Below are 18,469 nucleotides of genomic sequence, written 5' to 3'. Positions count from 1 at the left end.
CACAGCAGTCCAAATGATTTTCTAGCTCTGGCTGAGCTAACTTCCCAAGCATTCCAGTTATATTTATTTTTTCTAATGCACTTGTCAGCTACTTCAAACTCCACCCCAACTCCTGACAGCAAGGCCAGTCGAACACCCTCTCATTGTGGTTTCATGGGGAACCAGCTCACGGCCGCAGAAATGGACTGCACCCAATGGCACGAGCCCAAAAATAACGGCACCACTTCCACTTTTTTCAATGCGCCTGCATTGTTCCAATAGCACTGAGATATTACTACTGATTAATGCTGCTATATAAATAACATGCAAAATGGGGGAAAGCTTTAAAGGGGTTTTTTTTCCTGCTTTTACTCATGTTCACAGTAAAATTTCCATTGGCTTCAATAAGCTCCGTATACCAGACTTGCACTAACACAATTTCATTAACTTAGCTGGATTACTCCTTGTTTATAGCAGTGGAAGTGAGTGGAAAATCAAGGCCAAGAGGATAAGAAATAATCCTATTATCCTGCCCAGCAAGATTGCTCCGGGTTTAGAGCTGAGGTTTAGCGTTGGCTTCTTTGGTCACGTAAGGTTTACACCTTTCCCTACTCTGAAGAGCCATTTTGGTGAGTTCACTCTTCTCTCAGTCTTTCATCTCTCCTCCCTCCTTCTGCTGCTGGGCTTGCTTCCTCACCAGATTTAGCCAGGGGTAGCAGACAACTCATCAGCAATTCAGGGTGCTCATCATCCACTCAGATGGCAACTGATAACAAATGTCAAGATCGCAAAAGTTCTTCAAATCTGAGAATTTCTCTGTGACATCACGACAAGCGTTAGAAGTCCCAAAAGGCAGCAGGATGCGTGGGGAAAGTGAGCAACCGCACAGATCAGGCAAGTTTCTCTCACATCCCTCCAACCCTGTAAACCAAAAGCATCACCTATTCACCTATGTGGAAAATACTTACTCTGCCACATCCTTTTCACCTATACCAGAGATCACCAACACATCCAGTCTGCCGGTACAAATGCAGTTACATCGGACCTACCTCATGCATAACTACCATTTTCAAAATGGGTGGGCTGAGATTTCACCTCTGTCTGTCACCCTGACACCACTCAGTGGCCCATAGGATGCTGCAAATGCAACTTGACTGCTGCTGAAGGAAAAACAACTTTTATGGACTCTGCTGGAATTGGAGCAAGCTTCAGGTGAGGAAAGCGCCAGGGCAAGAAAAGTAATTGTACGTGGCACTAGTTCCTTTAACACATGGCTAGCCAGTCTCAACTGCACTTAACTGGTGAGTTTATATAAATGTTTTATGTATATGTCATATATGTGGATATATAAAGATACATAGGTAAAGGTTGTATGTATGTGTAAACATATATATCTATACCAATATATATAAAGTCTTTTATGGTTTTCCATTTAGGATCTAAGTAATTGATAATAAGCCTGTCGTTCCTAACTTTCAGCTGGGAATGTGCCACTTTCCAGGGCTAGGTCTAGGCTCTGAGAAGAAATAACTTTAGAATAAAACTGGAAACAGGTTGAAAAGAAAGATAACCATTGAGATGTAATCTGGATGTGCACGAATATTACCGCTATTTATTTTTACACCCTGACGTCCCAGTGAGATGAATGGGCCAAAGTGCTACAAGAGCTCAAACTTTTAAAGGTAACGACATGTCTCCAGCCCCAGAAAGAGGTTCATATTTCTGCGTGAAGTTCGGAGACTGAATGTGCTACCTCCTCTGAGCCAAATTTCCCCTTGGATCCACACTGCAGATTTCAGGAGTTGGAATAAGTTATTCTTTGGAGAATAAATTAGTTACTGGCAGGACAACTTTGGCAGCAGCTTAATCTTCCAATCAGTTGCTCCACTAGCATTCTTCTAGCCTGGGGAAAAGGGCACATCCTCTTGGGACCAGCATTTCTCGGACTGAGTTTGTAATAAGACTGCATTTGGAGGGGAAAAGATGTGATGTTTTCTCTTAAGCAGATACCCTGCTTCTCCATTAAGGCCCACAGGCTTTTTTTTTTTTTTTTCTTTTTTCATGCGGACAGGAGTAGTAGGAGAGGAAAAAGGCTAATTCAAATAACAGCAGGGTTTGAATAACTGCAGGCAGGATGTTGTATCCTCTGCACCATGTGGAGCAGTGGAGCTACACTGCCTTCCCCGTGGGAAGTCTCTGCCTCTCACCCACTCCATGGCTGTTGTTTCATTTCTTTTTCTGCTCTCTCTCAGATGTCTTCAGAGCCTCCAAGTCGGATCTGTTGAGGTTATCAGATGCACAGTTAGCCATAAGAGCTGTAAGCTACCCGTTAGATGGGACTCTGACACTTTAGCTAGTGTCTTACCAGAACGCAGGAAGCGAAGCCTCCGCCCCATGAAGGTGCACACAGAGGTTCCCATGCAGAGCCTCTGGAAAAGGGGAGACAGGAGAGAGGTGTGTTTTCATGTACAGACTGGGTCAGAGACTCCGTGCAATGTCCCCCACTGGTTATTATTTATTGTACTGCAAGAGCATCTGTAGATCCTTGCTGCACACCCTAGCCTCATTGCCCAGTGGCTGGATGTACACCTAGGAAAGGAATCTTTCTACACAGAGATTATAGAGAGTATGTCTTGGTCCTTAGACACAGCTTGGGAAGTGCTGGGATAAGATCCACAGGGTTGTAAGCTCCCAGAGCATGAATTTGCCATCTCAGCATCTTTCATGCATGATACTGGATTTCAGAGCCAGGTCTGGGGTGACAGCTGGAGGTGGAGCCAGGTTCCGGCCACAAGTGCAATCTCCCACCCTGGGGTCTCCTGGCCAGACCTCCTGCCCACACCTCTGGCCACCTCCCCACGTCACTCAGCCTGACATGTTCCTTCAGCCAGCATGCCTAAGGGTGCCCACCTTGCTGCCCTTGTCTGACTCCACAGCAGCTCCCATCCGATGCAGATCCTGCTTTGCTTCTGGGAGGGTCTGTCTTCATCCCCTGCAGTCTCCATCAGCAACCCTCAACAAGTAATAAATGGAGACAACTGCAGAGATGAGCCCACATCTAGCCCAGCTCCACACACTGGGAACTCACCTGCGCACACACACAGCATCGCTCCCCACCCCAGGACCTGTGCCCTGCCTGTGCAGGGCTCCACTCCTCCTTCACGGACCCCTTTCTTGCCTAGCAACCTAAAAACCCAGCACACAGGCAGTGCCACCGCAGTGCCCACTTACCCAATCCACTCCTCCTTCTACCAGCTTTGCTGCAAGTGAGGGGCAGGGACAGGTCCCAGAAAGAGAGCGTTCTGCTAATAATGAGCTAATGCATCAGTTAAGTATACTGCTATTGCATGTAGTGGCTCAAGGAGAGGCAAGCATCTATACATGCAGCAGCAAAGAAAGGACGGTGTTCTCCGAGTGGGAAGAAGATGGTAATCTTTTCGTACGGAGAAGGACAAGGGAAAAGAAAAGGGAAAGGAAATGGAAAAGTTCTTCCTCAAATCCATTTTCTTCTGTTTGATTTTTATTTGCATTTTTTTTTTCTGGAGAATGAAGAACAAGGAAGCGAAAGGGAATTATCTATATCTAGCACTCAAAGAGATCCGTTGCTTTGCATGTAACACACAGCTTTAAAGGCCGTTTGGTTTTGCAGAAGAGGAGGAGTAAAACGCCTTCGTGACTGCATCGATTTGGACATTTCTCTGCCTCTTCCCTGGTGCCGTTCAAACAGCTTTTCGCACCCAAGCAGCCGCAAGAATTTTTTCCCTTCCAGCCAGACCTGGTGCCACGCTGCACCGGGGAGACCTCGGGGGAGAAGCGACCTGCGCCCCGGGATGAGCCCCGCCACGCCGGGGGGTCTGGCACCCTGGTTCCCCCTTTGGCGGTGGCAGAAGGAGCCCCTGGCTCACAGAGACCCTATTCACCACCCAGCCCCGGAGCAAGGGGTTTATTTATGGCCGTGTGACCTGAACCCCCCAACAAATCTCACCCTTCCTCTCCCCCCGGTCCAAACAATAAAAACCTCTCCTCGAAGTTTTAATAAAGACGAACACATAACGTAAGTGTGATGTCGGCCTCGTGTTTAAAAGGCATCGCAGGTCTTTGTAAGCAGAGGATATTACCCTGCCCTGGGACAAGCCGGAGGCAAGAGTTTTCGCTTCTGGAGTGAGGGGGGGATGGTTGAACTCAGCCCGGCGGCGGGGGGGCCGGCTCGGCCCGGCTTTCCCAGGGCCCCCGCGCCGCAGCCCGCCGCCCCTGTCCGCCTGTCAGCATGGGAATTTATTTTCGTGGCAAGAAGCAGGCATGGCTGGTGTTATCGGCAGGGATGACACCAGAGCCAAACAAGGGGGCTTTGAAATCGTCGGGGTTGGAGGGGTCCCCCCTCTTCCTCTCCATGCAATGGTATAATTCATCTGAGTAGAGGGCGAAAAACCCCCATGTAGATGTATTTTTTTAAAACTGACCGGCTCCGGAACTACTGGAGAAAGGTGCAGACCGGGGAGGCCGGCGGGGGTCCCGGGCCGCCCCGCCCCGGCAGGTGAGGCGCTGCCCGGCCCCATTTCCCGGAGCCCGGCGCCACCCAGCGGAAAGGCCCGGCCGGCGCCGCGGCCAGAGCCACCCCCCAGCCCCGGGGGGAGCAGCCTGCAAGGGGCATCGCTTTGATACCTCGCTTTTTTTTCTGTTTTTTCTTTTTTTTTTTGCTGTCTGTTGCGGTGGAAGAGGTGGCTCTGCCATGCCGCAATGCCCTAATGAATCCGGGAAAGCAAGCAATAATGGCCTATATACTGTGGCAGTAAAAGTTTAAAAAAAAAAAAAAAAGGAAAAGTAAATCATGTGGAGGGTTTTTTGGCCCGGATTCCATATTTCCGAAAGGTCAGTGGTATCATTTTGACGTTGATTATGTAGCTGTTCTGGTCTCAAGTATGCTCCCCTCCCCTCCTAGCGTGGTGTGCGAGGATTGTATTTGAAAGGGAGGAAGCAGATACTGCAAGTGATGGCTGATGAATTGTCTAAACCCTTCAGGGACATTTCGTGCGGGGGCTCGGAGGCAGCTCATCAATAAAAGCCTCCCGGATGGAGGAGGGAAAGAGAGAAAGGGTGATGGGAGTCGGGGAACGGACCCCGGAGGCACCATCGCCCCCCGGCCACCCCGTCCCCTTTGATCCGGTGGGGGATCGTAGCAGACCCGGGGCTTTGGAGGTACCGGTGTAGAAAGGTGTGTATGGAGGGGGGGAAGGCGGGGAGATACAGCCCGTAAAAACACCCCCCCCGCACACACACACACACAAAAATATGTAAAATCGGCTTTACGGTTTCCTGGCCCCGCCACCTCGCACCGGCCCTGATGAGTGTCGCCGAGGCGGGAGGTGGCGGGGCCGCGGCCGCAGCCGCCGTGCCCGGCCTTGGCAGGCTCGCTCCTGAGGTGCGAGCTTGGATTATTACTTTTTTCCAAACTATGTTCGTAAATCATGTAATAATCCGGCACTCAGTAACTCGGCCCTACCTTTGAGTGGGTCGTTATGTTTTATGGGCTTTACTTAAAAATTAATGAAAACCTCTCACGAAAGGAGAGGGGGGTGCCGGGGGGGCGGGAGGGGGGGGAGAAGGCAGGGGGAGGAAAGGAGAGCGCGGGGAAACCTGCTCCTGATTAGCGCCTTCCCCGGCAGCGGGGCCGGGGCTGCGGGCGAGCCCCGCTCCGCGACCCGCGGGCACCGCCGCGACGCGGGTGAGGGGCGCTCGGGGCCGCCCGGCGGGGCCGGGCTGGTGGCTTCGCGCACCGCCCCGGGCCCTTCTTCCCCCGAAATTAAACCAAACCCACACCCCCCCTCCGATGCTACCGATACGCCTGTCACCCCAGCCAGCCCCCCGCCACGGCTCCCCCCTCGCTGCCCACCCGGCGAGACCCGCTGGCTGGCGGCCCGCGGAGCTTTTCACGCGGGTTTTCTGCGGGAAGGGGATGCCGCCCGCCGGGGGCGTTTGGGGCTGGGGGCGGCGGCGGCGGGAGGGCGCTGGGGGGGGGGGTGGTCCCGGGGTGCGGCGGGGATCAGGGAGAGAAGCGCAGTCCTCCGCCAGAGCCGGGGCACCGCTGGCTCCCTCGCCCCGTTGAAACTATTTGTCTGCTGCAAATGGTATGGAAAGTAATTAAGGCTGGAGCATGTATGAAAATTATTGACAATGTGTAAAGTCAGAAATCTCATTTGATCGGAATGCAAACTTGGGCGGGGGAGAAGCCCGTCAAAAAGGTACCGCGTGTTCAGATCTCGGGCCAAACGGTGTTTGCCCTTACTCGCGGCTGTCAGTGGGGTATGCGGAGCAGGGTGGGGGGGTGGCTTTTCCTACAGCCTTGCAGCGACACGAGGAATCCCACCACAAGGGCTGCCGCTAATATTTTTCCACTGCGGCTGCTGGCGCTTTGCGCCACCTTTACCACCGAGCCCCCACCGGGATCTGCGAGGGGGGATCGGATCCGACCCCCGTCTCTTTCGCAGCGTCCCCCGGGAGCTCTGCCCCGGCCCGCAGCCCGCCCCCTCGCCGGGAGGGCGGCAGAGCCCCCGCCGGTCCGCAGCCGCCCGCTCCGCTGCCGCCGCCCGCCTGCCCGCACCGCTCCGAGACCTCGCCTCTGCTCTCGTCTCGAAACATCCCGCTTCTTCTTTTACCCCGCGCCTGTCACGTTTTATTTACACCGACAGAGGATGCTCGGAGACAAAAGAGTATTTCTTTTTTTTTTTACGTCAAAGATGTTTTATATTTTTGGAAGGGTTGTGTTTCCTTTTAGAGAGGTGACCTATATCCTGACCGCTGTAGGGGGTTTATTTTGATGCTCCGGGAAGTTCAGTTGGAGCTGTGCAGAGCCGGGAGGGGATAAAATCTTTAACATTGTCATCTGGCATAGGAAAAGCAAAATCTACCCGCACAAACACTTGGCGGAAGTACTCGGGGGCTGACACTTGCAAAACCGACGCTATTATTACACGCGGAGCGTGTCTTTGGGCAGGTTTAGTCGCCGCGATGGCCGCGCAGCTCCGCCGGGCCGTCCCTGCAACACCCGCGGTACCTGCAGGGCGGCCAGGTCTCCTCCGTCAGGCGGAGCCCCGGCTTTACCCCACATCTGGGGACCCCCTCCCTCCCGCGCCGGGTGCCGGCAGACCGCCCTCGGCACCCCCAGGAGAGCCCGGCGGCTGGGTGGAAGCCGGCTTTGCTAAACCCTGGGCTCGGCGAGCTCGGACGGAGAGTGGGCACCTCGGGCTCGCGCGGTGGCTTTCTGCCACGGCTCCCGCGCAGTGACGAGGACGGGACGGGATGGAGGGGATGGAGGCAGTCTTGGGGGGCCTGGGAGGGATGGGGGGTCAACACAGCAACAACATCTTAGGCTGTAGGTGCCCTCCCGGAAAGTCTTTTAGCTTTTAAGCTACGAAATCCTTTTCAGCCCGTCGAAGAGACCAAAAGCCTGGGAAAGCAGAACCTGTCCAGAGGGCCGGGAGGGGGGGGATATCATCGCTCCCCCCGTGTTCAGTGCTCGCACTTTCCCCTCCGCGGAGTCCTCCGGCCCTTGGGGCCCGCGGAGTCCCGGCTCCCCGCGGGACGCTCCCGGGAGCCAGGGTCCTGCGTGTCCAGCGTGGGAGGCTTGGGGTGGCGCCTCCTCTCCCACCTGCTGAGGCTGATTTCCTCCTGAAAAACGCTTCCCCAAAGGCGAAGAGATCCTGCTCCTCGGCTGGCTTCTCGCCCAAACTTTGTTTCTCGCCTGGTCTTTCTCTCCGTCCCCGGGCGCTGGACAAAGCCGCCTCGGCCGGGAGCGCTGTGTAGCGGGGAGGAAAGGGAAAGGTGCGGCCCTGCTAATTCACCACCACTACCTTCGTGGGGGTGCCCTGACCCAGGCTTAGCTCCCCGCACATCTAGCCACCGCTGAAAAATTTCCCAAGGTATCTTGAAGGGAAGCCAGCCAAACCCATGCGGCGGTACCCCAGGTAACCCACTGCAAAATGCCGTGAGAGAGGAGCCCGTTCTGCGCAGGGAGCATGTCTGGTGATGCTTTTGGAGTCGGGCTGGTTTTTTTTCTCCACAAGGAGAGGTAGGCCCCTGCGTTTGCCCTGAATGTCCTTGTCTGCCCTTGAGATGGGAGGTGTCTCAGCCCCTCGGATGCCGGTCTCCCCTTTGCCTCCTTCAACAGGAGCTGGGAAGAAGGGTCCCGACGGCAGCCTTCAGGGAGATGTCTATAAAAAGAGTCACGCCTGTTACCCATTGCATAAGCAAAGAAAAAAAGAGGGGGGGGGCGCGAAAACAAAGCGGAAAAACCTCTCCAAACAAACATCGGGATCGCACGGCTACTGCCAGAGGTCCCGAGGAGTCAAGAGGTCCCGGGAGCAGCACAAAGGACGGGGCAGGCCGGCTGCGAGTCCCTTCCCACCCCGGCCTTTCTGCTCCCTCCGCCCCCCCCAGGCGCTCGCCCCGGGCCGCCGGGGCCGCCGGGGCCACTGGGGCCACCGGGACCGGCTGCCGGGCTCTGCGCTGCGGCTGCTCGGCTCCTCCAGCTCGTTAAAATGCCCGCATGCCCCTCATGCGGAAAGGGATCTCTGTCAGCCGCTGTAGATCGAGATCTAAATCCAGGCTCCCTGAAACTGACAGTTGGAGGAAAATCCTCCAGGGCTTAAGGAAACGCACTTTTACAATACTGGAGGGATTTGTTTAAGTTTCAGTCTGGGCTTTAATTGAAAAAACGCTTCTCATCTGCAGGACCTCAGAGGAGAGGAAAGAGCCTGAAGCACGCAGTTAAAAAAAGGGAGGAAAAGAACAGAAAAAGAACAAAAAAAGGGGGGGGGAAGGGGGGGAAAGACTCCAAGATAACCGTAAACATTTATCTTTCATATTTGTCTCCCTTTTTCTTAACTGGTTTAGTCTAACTTATTTCATTTAGCCCACGAAGCAGAGGGGACTGTGTTATGAACATGAAACTGAAACCGCAATAATGAAGAGATTTCCTAGAATAAAAACGATGATTATAGAACAACATCTGAGTAACCAAATCTGCCAAAAAGTTTAATTTCCGTATACTCTGGTAAAACAAACCAGTTGTGCTCCAAAGCTGGGATCAGCTCAGAAATGGATACACCAACCAAAATAAACATCTCCACCAAACAGCAAATGCACTTCTGTTTAATCATAGGCGCTTCAAACCATCTTTTAAAGTCTCGGTACCATGCCTTGGAGACTTCTTAACGCTACGTTTCGAACAAGCGTCTGCTGCGACGAGGACGTTGCTAACAGGTAGAAGGCTGCTGACTGAACGCGTTACCCCCGATTCTCCTGTCGGGGCTGCGTCAAGTCGCGATTGAAGCAGCATGCGGCTCCCTGCCACCGGGCTGCCCTGCCCGGCTTGGCTGCTTCGTTGTCCGTCCTGTCTCGCACCGCGCAGAAAGCAACGACACCTTCGTATATCGTGACATCTGTGTTGGGAGTAAATGCCTCTTCCCGCTCGACTAATATTAATGATCAAAACGAGTTATCCGAAACGGGGGTGGGTTAGAGGGATTTTCAGACGACGCCTTCCCCCCACCCCCCCTTGCATTTAACAGGTTTCGCCTCCTGACGATCGCCGAAATGACTTGGGCATGGCCCCCGAGGGGGACATTTAGGCAGATGTCCCGTCGCGGAAGGCGAAAAAGGACGCTCGCTCGCCGATCTCGAGCAGGGAAGGATGTTTATATATAAAACCACGGATATTTAAAAAATATATATTCCGAAGAGGTGGTTACAACGAGATCAGGAATCGCACGTCGGCCTCCCTGCCCCTCCGGGGAGGGGGAGAGAGAGAGAGAGAGAGAAAGAGAGAGAGAGAGAGAAAGAGAGAGAGAGAGATAGGTAGGTAGGTAGAGGTAGAGATAGATATAGATTTATTATTATTATTATTATTATTGTTGTTGTTATTATTATTATTATTATTATTATTATTATTATTATTATTACGATGGGAACAATTTAAACCAACGCCTCAGGAAAGGTAAACTGGGTCTATCGACTGGGCGATCACTTTTTCTACTAAAAATGTGTAGTAAACATTGCCGGGCTTGGTAGTGTTTTTCTTAGCTGATCCTCAGGTACAATCAAGCCATTTTCGGACACATTCCCATGTATGTAACAGTGGTGATCTGGAGGAAGCTGTCGACGCCTGTTCAGTTAATTTAGGTTTTCTTTGTCTAATTACTGTGGAGCTTAGGGAAAAGGAGCCGGGCTCAGGGCAGTAAACTGACACTTGGGCTCTGTGTGTGGTATCCAGGCAGAGTTTGATGGAAAAAGCCTGCTACCACTCAACTGCAGGTCACTGTCTGGGACCAGCCCCACCCCCTCCCTGCCCGTACCCACCAGCGAGCTCGCAGCACGGAGCTGCGCTGGAGACAGACGGACACACAGACACACACGCAGACAAACACACACACAGCGCTGCAGGCACGCTGACACGGCGTCCCGCTCTGCCCGCGCCTCCTTCCCACCCCCGTGCCTTTGGTCCAGCATCCCTGCCTGTTCTGCCTCTCCTCCTGCCGCCGCCCTCCGTCCGTCTCCAGTTTGATCCTGGAGCCTCCTCCATCATCTGGGAGCAGGCCTGTGCCTCCGCCGGCCCCTCTCCTCCCTGCCCCCTCCGGCGCCCCGTTTCCTCCGGCGAACGGCGTTTGCCAGCACGCGTGACCCGCCCGCTGCACCGAGGGGACGTCCCGGGGGGCGGAGGGAGGGCGCATCCCCGGGCCTCGGACTCGACCCCTGTTGCCCTATAAAGTGAACGGCATTTTATAGGGGGGTGGGGGTGGCAAGGGATACTGAGAGGGCTTAAAACCCGGGGGTCTGGCAGGCGTGAAGAGCAGCGGACACTGCTGCCCGCGGCTCCGCGGGCCACGCCACCCCTCGCCCGCACCCGGCGGCATCAGCGCCCGTGTGCCCCGGGGCTCGGCGGCGGAGCTTGGGGCTGGCAGCCGCCCCCCTCGCCCCGGGGCCGTGCCGGGGAGCAGCGGGATGACCGGTGCCTGCGGGGCCGGGGGAGCCCCGGGGAGGCGGTAAACGCTGTCGCCGGGCGCTACGCGGCCGGCAGCGGGCCGGAGCCGGGGATGGTGCCGCAGCAGCGGCGGCGGCGGCAGCAGCAGCGCCTCCTGCCCAGATGACGGGTGGACAGAGGCCAGTTGGAAAGGGGGTGGTCTCTCTCTCCCCCCCCGCCCGCTCCCCCTCTCCCTCTCTCTATCTCTGCTGATTTTCTCGGCCGGATTCAGCGGGGTGTGCGGGGAAAGGAAAAAAAAAGAGCAAGATTGAAGGAACCGATAGGCGGTCGCGCTGTGCTTTTTGCGGACGAAAAAAGTATATATGAAAGAGTAACAGTGCGGAAGAGATTGGAGGGGGGCTCTCGCGCTTCCTCCCCGTGCCGGATCAGGCAGCGGGATGGTCCCCAGGTGGGGGGCAGAGGAGGAAGCGGAGCGGCGCTGAGCGGAGCCTCGGCGGGCGGCGCGGCGCGGGGAGGGCGGGGGCCGGGCCGGGGCCGGGGCCGGGGCCGGGGCCGGGGCCGGGCCGGTCCATCCCGCCCAGCGCCTGGCTCCGGCGGGAAGCAGAGGAGCCATTGCGCAAGGGACGGCGGGGAGGGATGCGCAGGGCGCTGCCGCCGCCCCGCCGCCGCCCGCCGCGCTGAGGAGGTGCCCGGAGGACAGCAGCTCCCACCGCCCCCCCGCTCTCCCCCTGCGGGGCACCCCCCGCCCCGGTACCCACCCCGCCCGGCTCCCCCCCTTCCCTCCCAGCCTCACCCCACCCTGCCCCATTCCCCTCCCTCCGCCAGATGACCACCGAGAGCGGCCAGCAGCGGCTGGAGCCCCCCGTCCCTCTCCGCTCCTGCAGCCCGGCTCCCGGAGCTCTCCAGATGAGCCGGCCGCCCTCCTCCGCCCTGGAGACCTCCACCTCCTCTTCCTCCACCTCCACCTCCTCCTCCTCCTCGGCGGCGGCGGCGTCCTCCAAGAGCAAGAAGGCCAGCTCGGGGCTGCGGCGGCCCGAGAAGCCCCCCTACTCCTACATCGCCCTCATCGTCATGGCCATCCAGAGCTCGCCCTCCAAGCGCCTGACCCTCAGCGAGATCTACCAGTTCCTGCAGGCCCGCTTCCCCTTCTTCCGCGGCTCCTACCAGGGCTGGAAGAACTCCGTGCGCCACAACCTCTCCCTCAACGAGTGCTTCATCAAGCTGCCCAAGGGGCTGGGCCGCCCGGGCAAGGGCCACTACTGGACCATCGACCCGGCCAGCGAGTTCATGTTCGAGGAGGGCTCCTTCCGACGGCGGCCCCGCGGCTTCAGGAGGAAATGCCAGGCGCTGAAGCCCATGTACCGCATGATGAACGGGCTGGGCTTCGGCGCCTCCATCCTCCCGCAGGGCTTCGACTTCCAGGCGCCCCCCGCCTCCCTCGCCTGCCACTCCAACGGCTACAACCTCGACATGATGCCCAACGCCATGGCCAGCGGCTACGAGGGACTCAGCGGCGGCCACCACGTCCCGCACATGTCGCCCAACCCCGGCTCGACCTACATGGCCAGCTGCCCGGTGACTGCCAACGGGGACTACGGCCCCGACAGCAGCAGCAGCCCCGTGCCCTCCTCGCCGGCCATGGCGAGCGCCATCGAGTGCCACTCGCCCTACACGAGCCCTTCGGCTCACTGGACAGCCTCGGGGGCCTCGCCCTACATAAAGCAGCAGGGCCTCCCCGCCGCCAACGCCGCCTCCTCCGGCATCCACTCCAGCGTGCCCTCCTACTCCCTGGAGCAGGGCTACCTGCACCAGAGCCCCCGCGACGACCTCTCAGGTAGGGACCCCGGGGGGCGGCGGGGAGCGCGGCGCCGGCGGGGCTTTCTCCCGGGGAAACTGCCGCCGCCACGGCGGAGGAAGAAGAGGGCATTGTCTGCCAGAGGGAGGAAAACACGCGTGGGCTGGGGCTGTTCTCTTTCGGGCCAGGGGGACTGCGGGGGGTACGGCTGCGAGCATCCCTCCTTCTTGCCCAGCGCCAAGAAGGAGCGCTCCGAGGAAAGCCCGGCTCCGTCCCGGCTCGCACGTCCCCCCCTCCCGGTGCCGGCGAGGTGTGCGGGGCGGCGGGAGCGGGGCGAGCCCCGCCGCCCCGGGCTGCGGCTTCGCTCAGCGGGGAGCGCCGCCAGCATCGCCGCTGCCTCGGTAAACCGCGGTCCGCGGGAGTAATCAAAAAAAAGGCGTTAAATATTATCTCCCAAGCCGGGAGGGAGGGCGGGGGGGGAGGCAACAAAACCCAACCGCTTATCGTGAAAAATGCGCGAGAGATTAAAGCGGATCCAGGGTATTTCTGCAAGCGGAGGGAAAGAGTTTTCTGGTCTCTGTCTCCCACCCCCCCACCCCCCCGGCCAGTGATTACAGACAATGTCTGCTCAGAAAAATCCGAGCACAAAAATGGGTAAAAGATGTTGGGCTCTTACGGGGAAATTTTCCAAATAGCCCTTTTTAAACGCGGGTCCCGGAGGTTAAGCAAACAAAGACAGTCTGGGCTGGACCACACCGAAGAGGATTTTAGCCTGACTTAACCCCTGTGAGAGCGGGGTCTTGTTCAATTTTATGGGAATTTCAACAAGTAACAAATACAGGCGACCCTCAGCCCTGGGTCCCCTCCCGCCCCCCTCCTTGGGCGCCTGTCAATCACTCTCCTGTCCTTCTGCGAGCCCCGCAGCCTGCCCCGGCCTCGCCACAGCCTGCTGCCGCCGAGGGGAGGGCGGGCTGGGAGCCCAGCCGCCGGGGAAGCCGCTTTGCCATCACCGCAGGAGGGACTAGGGGTGTCAGGGGAGAGCAAGCGGTTGCAAATTTTCCTCCCTTAAAACAAAACAAAACAAAGCAAAAAGCCCCGGTGTGGCTCCTGGGGAGAGCGGCGGCGGAGCGGGTGGGCGTCTTACCGGGGTTTCGGCGCAGCGAGGGCTGCGGGGAGGCGGTGCGACCCCAGCCGGGCTCCTCCGTGCCCACGGGGCTCTGCTGCCGGGGCTGCAGCCCGCTTTTCGGAGATTCAGGTGGTCCTCCCACGTGGTTTGGGGGCCGGGGCCAGAGGCCGGCGGGTTCACGAGGGCATCCCGCGCCGAAATACGGACCTTTCCCGTTAGGAATTTCTGCTTTGCTTTGTTGCTGTTGTTACTTGGAATTTTTGTTTTTTTCTTTTCTTTCCTTTCCTTTCCTTCTCCTTTCTTTTGGATGTTTTTTTTCTCTGTTTGTTTTACTCCTTGCGGCCCCGCGGGCCGCCGCGCAGGGCCCACGGGGCCACGCGTGGCGCGGGAGTGGGGCTGGCCCGGGGAGCGGGGCTGGGAGGCGGCTGCCCCCTCCTCCTGACAGACACCCGGGGTGGGAAAGGCGATTCCTGGAAGAGAAATTTGCTTTTCGAAGCAGGCCGAGAGCAGCTCTTGAAAACAGAAAGCAGAAGGAGAGAGAGGAAGGGAACTGGTCTCCCGAAGCCTCCACTACGGTTTCCGAGGCTGGGGCGTTTAAATCCGAATTGTTTCTGTTCGAGGACGGGTCTACACGCAGACGGACCGATGGGCGCTTTCTTAAAGCCGACGACGAGCGTCCGTTTCCAGCAGCCCAGATTTAATGCCGCCACTCTGCAAAACGGCGTTTCTCCGCTTATTTTCTACAGCTTCGGGATCTGGGCCCGGGACTTCAGCGGAAGCCATCCCCATTCCTTGATTAGCTAAAAAAAACCAAAAACCAAAACCCAAAAACAAAACCCAAAAAACCAAACCAAAACAACAACCAAAAAACGCAACCCTTTATTTTTTTTTGCGTGGATTCAGTCCTCATTCGTGTGTGTTACATAAAATCTCTGCAGCGCAAACGCTTTAGCAGAGTGAAAGGAGATAGGGAAAAAAGCTCCGAGCTCCTTCATTCGTAATTATTACCAGCAATAATCCTTCTCCTCTCCCCACCAAAGCAGCAGCAAGTGAATTTCGCCTTTCCCTTTCTCTTAGTTAAATGCAAAGCAAATTCGGTGGCAACCGCTGCTGATCGGTCAGTAATCCTCTACTCATGATAGCGACAGGGCAGACTTAAAACCTTGAATTTGCATCAGACCCAAGAATAAGAGAGGAAAAAATTGGAAACAGGAGGCTCGGCGCTGCTAAAAGGATTTTGAAACTGGGGGGCGGGGGGGAGCCGGATTTTTTTCGCACACTATTAAATCCTGCTAAATGATTGAATCAGGATTGTAATAAAGTGCCCCGGTTTATGGTGAGCATACCATCAGGGTTATTAGAAAGCCGAGGAAATCCAGCGAAATAATCACTTTTATAAAGTGAGCTCTGCGGGGTGAAGGAGGGGACAGCGCCGGAGGAGCCGGGCTGTGCGCGCCGCCGTCCGCCCCAGCCAAAAGGGTCGGCTCCGCCACCCGGGGGAAAACCAGGGACGTGTCCCCCCCCTCCTTCTCTTTCTTTTGCTGCTTTTTTTTCTTTTTTTTTTCTTCCCCCCCTCCCCTTTTCTTTTTCTCTCTCTTTTTTTTTTTTTTTCCCCCTTGACCCTCGGTCAGATTTGACAGGATCCCGCTAGCCGAGTTTGACATCCACACGCCAAATCAAATCCCCTCTCTGGCTCTACCCTGCAGGCCTTGCTCAGGCAACGCTCCCCTTCCCCGCCGGATCCAGTAGGAACCCTGCCAGGGCTGAAGATCCCAGCACGGCCCTGCGGCGCGGGCTGGGGGGGGGATCTCCCACGCGGCCCTTGGACTTTGTCCCCCCGAAAGGCTGCCTTAGGCTGTGGGAAATGAAAATGGGAATTTGCAAGGTCATTTACATGTCGGTGCCGCGGATGTACTTTGCTTGTTGTTGTTGATGAACCGTGGGGTGTCCTCGGTCTGTATCTGACGTTTATGAAAGCACACACGCGCATAGGCGTGCACGCTCGTATACGCGCACACACAGACCTAAATACGCCATCAACGCAGGAACGGGTCGTGGTTGGAGGTCAACCTGCAGCCGTTCAAGTCAAAAGCAAAAACCTCCCAGGGACGGGATGGGGAGGGGGAAGAGGGAGCAAAGATGGGAATCAGATTCCAATAGCTGCGGCGCATCCAGAGAAACACGCAAGTCGCATCCTCTCCTCGCACACGGGCACTCCCTCGCCTACACCACACGCGGAGGCTGACCCAGCCCCACAGGCTGAGAAATGCTCTAGGCGGGGGGGCAGAGAGCGGTGCCTGTGCGCCCACGCGGGAGGGGTGCCCGGAGACTTGCGTGGGCACCCACCTCCCTCGGCCCGTGTGCCACCCGGCTGGGCGGTGCACGGCCTCCCCGCGGAGCGGCCACGGGGGCTCCTACGAGGACGGGTGCAGCCCCGAGCCCACCCGGGGGCGACGGGGGACTCTGGGGATCCACGTCCCCTCCTCGCTCGGGGCGATGGGACCCGCCGCTCTTTCTGCCCTGCAGGCGGGACGGGCTTTGCCCCGGGGGGAGCGCCCAGTCCGCTGCCAGGAAAGCCAGAGAGGGGCTCCCAGACCTTGCAGGAGGGAGCCGAGGGCAGGGGGAACGAAGCAGCGTGCCGGCCCTGCTGTCTGGAGCCTCTCCTCCCTGCGGGTGAGGGAGAGAGAAAGGGCTGCTCCGCCCGAGCAGAGCTACCCGGCTTCTGAGCAGCTCTTGTTGTTTCCTTCTCTTGCAGTGGGATTGCCTCGCTACCAGCATCACCCCTCCCCGGTGTGTGACAGGAAAGATTTTGTCCTCAATTTTAATGGCATTTCTTCGTTTCACCCTTCCGCTAGTGGATCTTACTACCACCATCACCACCATCAAAGCGTCTGTCAAGACATCAAGCCCTGCGTGATGTGAAGGCAGCGCCCCAACAGAGACAATCAGGTGGCACTGAACAGAGCCGAGGTATAGACGGACCCACGCAGATTAAATATAATGTGCACTCTGATAGCATTGATAGTACACGAGTCACTTAGCAAAATTACCTAAGGAAGGAGTGTTTTCGGTCCCCCTCCATCCCTTGAAGGACGCGGACAGCCGATAGAACGCTCCAAAGCTCTTCCTAAAAGAGAAATGCCTTGAGTGATGTGTTGGGTTAGGTGGGACTTCAGTGTCCTTATGCCAAGTCTGACCAGCTTAATCGTAAACCGCCTTTCTGTGATCTCCTAAAGAATCGAGCTTTGGGAAAGGGAAGGATCCGATATATTTTTATACGAGAAAGTGTCTTTGAATAGGAAGAATAAACCTCCCAGCTCAGCACCTGCGAGGACTCCCTCTTCCGTTGCTGCGTTAGCGGGAAATTTGCTTCTTTTTTTTCTCTCCCCGAGCCCCACCAAGGACACTTTGTATGGACTTCAGCACCAACCCATCGATATTATGAAAACAGTATTGTTTAGCCCTTTCGTGTATAGATTTTAAGAAAAGTTCAATTTTTTTTTTCAGTATTGCAGCAATACAACGTTTTGTTTTTTATTTTTACAAAAGTTGTTTTCTACCACAATATTTTAAAAAAAATATTTTAAATAAATCTCGTGTATACTCACACACTATTGCTTTAAAAGGAGAATATATTTGCACTTACGTATACTTTTTACAGTTTGCCAAAATATTTTGATGTACAAATTTTTTTTTTCCAATAAAATGTATATAAACGACTATGCAGTGGACAGACGCTTATTTTCCCTCGGCTCCTTCTGAGAAAACTCTTCCACCCCAGCATCCGAGATCGTTAAAGCTGCCACCCCAAATCCTCCAGCCGCTGGAGGCGGAGGAGGGGAGCGAGCGGCTGACCCGAGGGGGCCAGTGCCGTGGTCCCTGGGCTGCACCTCCCGCCCTCGCTCCCTTCCCACCCCGCTCGCCCCGGCTGCGGGACAGACTTTGGGAGAACCGGGGCAGTGGACACAGAGGCAGCAGGATCCAGACTGCCTGCTCCTCTCTTCGAGGGGTCCCCCGGGCCTGAAACGCCCTCCCCGCTGTTTAGGGCCGTGTCCAGGTGTCCCCGTGTCCCCGTCCCGCCTGTCCACGCAGCTCCCGTCGGTGTCCCTCTGTGCCCCGACGGGGCAGGAGCCCCTGTGCAAGGCCGGCTTGCACCCGGGAGGGCGTGTCACGGGTGGGCGGCGAGAGGGGTCCGCGGTAAGGCCGTGGCTTGATAAGGACTGGGGGGAGGCACCGAGAACGGCGTGGGAGGGAGGGGAGAAAAAAGAAAAAAAAGAAAGAAAAGAAAACAAAAAAGGGCCCCCGAGGTGCCCCAAGCAAAACAAGCCCTGTCCCCAAGGTGCCGCCGTGCCCTGCGGATGGTGAGCGGCCGCGGGTCGGAGCCGGGCGCCGGGCGCTGCCTGCCCGCGCATCCCGCAGACGCCCCCCGGCGCCCCGACCCCACGGCCCCCGCCGCCGCCCCGGCCGGGGGATGCCCGCCGAACCCGCCCGCCACGGCCCGGCCCGCCTTGGCCCGGGGGGGTGGCCACGGCCCCGGCCCCGGCCCCGGCCCCGGCCCCGGCCCGGGGGCAGCCTTGCGGAGGGGCCGCCGCCC

At 57.1% G+C, this 18,469-nt stretch overlaps 1 protein-coding gene across 1 annotated transcript; it reads left to right on the top strand.

Moving 5' to 3' along the window:
• Positions 1 to 5,088: 5,088 nt before the first annotated feature.
• FOXF2 (forkhead box F2) lies at positions 5,089 to 17,508 on the top strand. The gene is made up of 3 exons (XM_087737123.1): positions 5,089 to 5,191; positions 11,780 to 12,788; positions 16,631 to 17,508. The coding sequence occupies exons 2-3, from the start codon at positions 11,780 to 11,782 to the stop codon at positions 16,795 to 16,797; spliced, it is 1,176 nt and encodes a 391-aa protein (XP_087593249.1). The 5' UTR covers positions 5,089 to 5,191; the 3' UTR covers positions 16,798 to 17,508.
• Positions 17,509 to 18,469: the final 961 nt, after the last annotated feature.

This window comes from Nipponia nippon, unplaced genomic scaffold (genome assembly GCF_047370975.1).
Source record: "Nipponia nippon isolate SJK-2023a ecotype South Korea unplaced genomic scaffold, ASM4737097v1 scaffold_1, whole genome shotgun sequence".
NCBI classification, from domain to species: domain Eukaryota; kingdom Metazoa; phylum Chordata; class Aves; order Pelecaniformes; family Threskiornithidae; genus Nipponia; species Nipponia nippon.
This window is presented reverse-complemented; position numbering and strand designations above follow the sequence as displayed.

Coding starts and splice junctions, on each gene's coding strand:
- FOXF2 (XM_087737123.1), top strand. CDS start 11,780: ATGACCACCGAGAGCGGCCAGCAGCGGCTGGAGCCCCCCGTCCCTCTC. Junction 12,789..16,630: donor CCCCCGCGACGACCTCTCAG/GTAGGGACCCCG, acceptor CTTCTCTTGCAG/TGGGATTGCCTCGCTACCAG.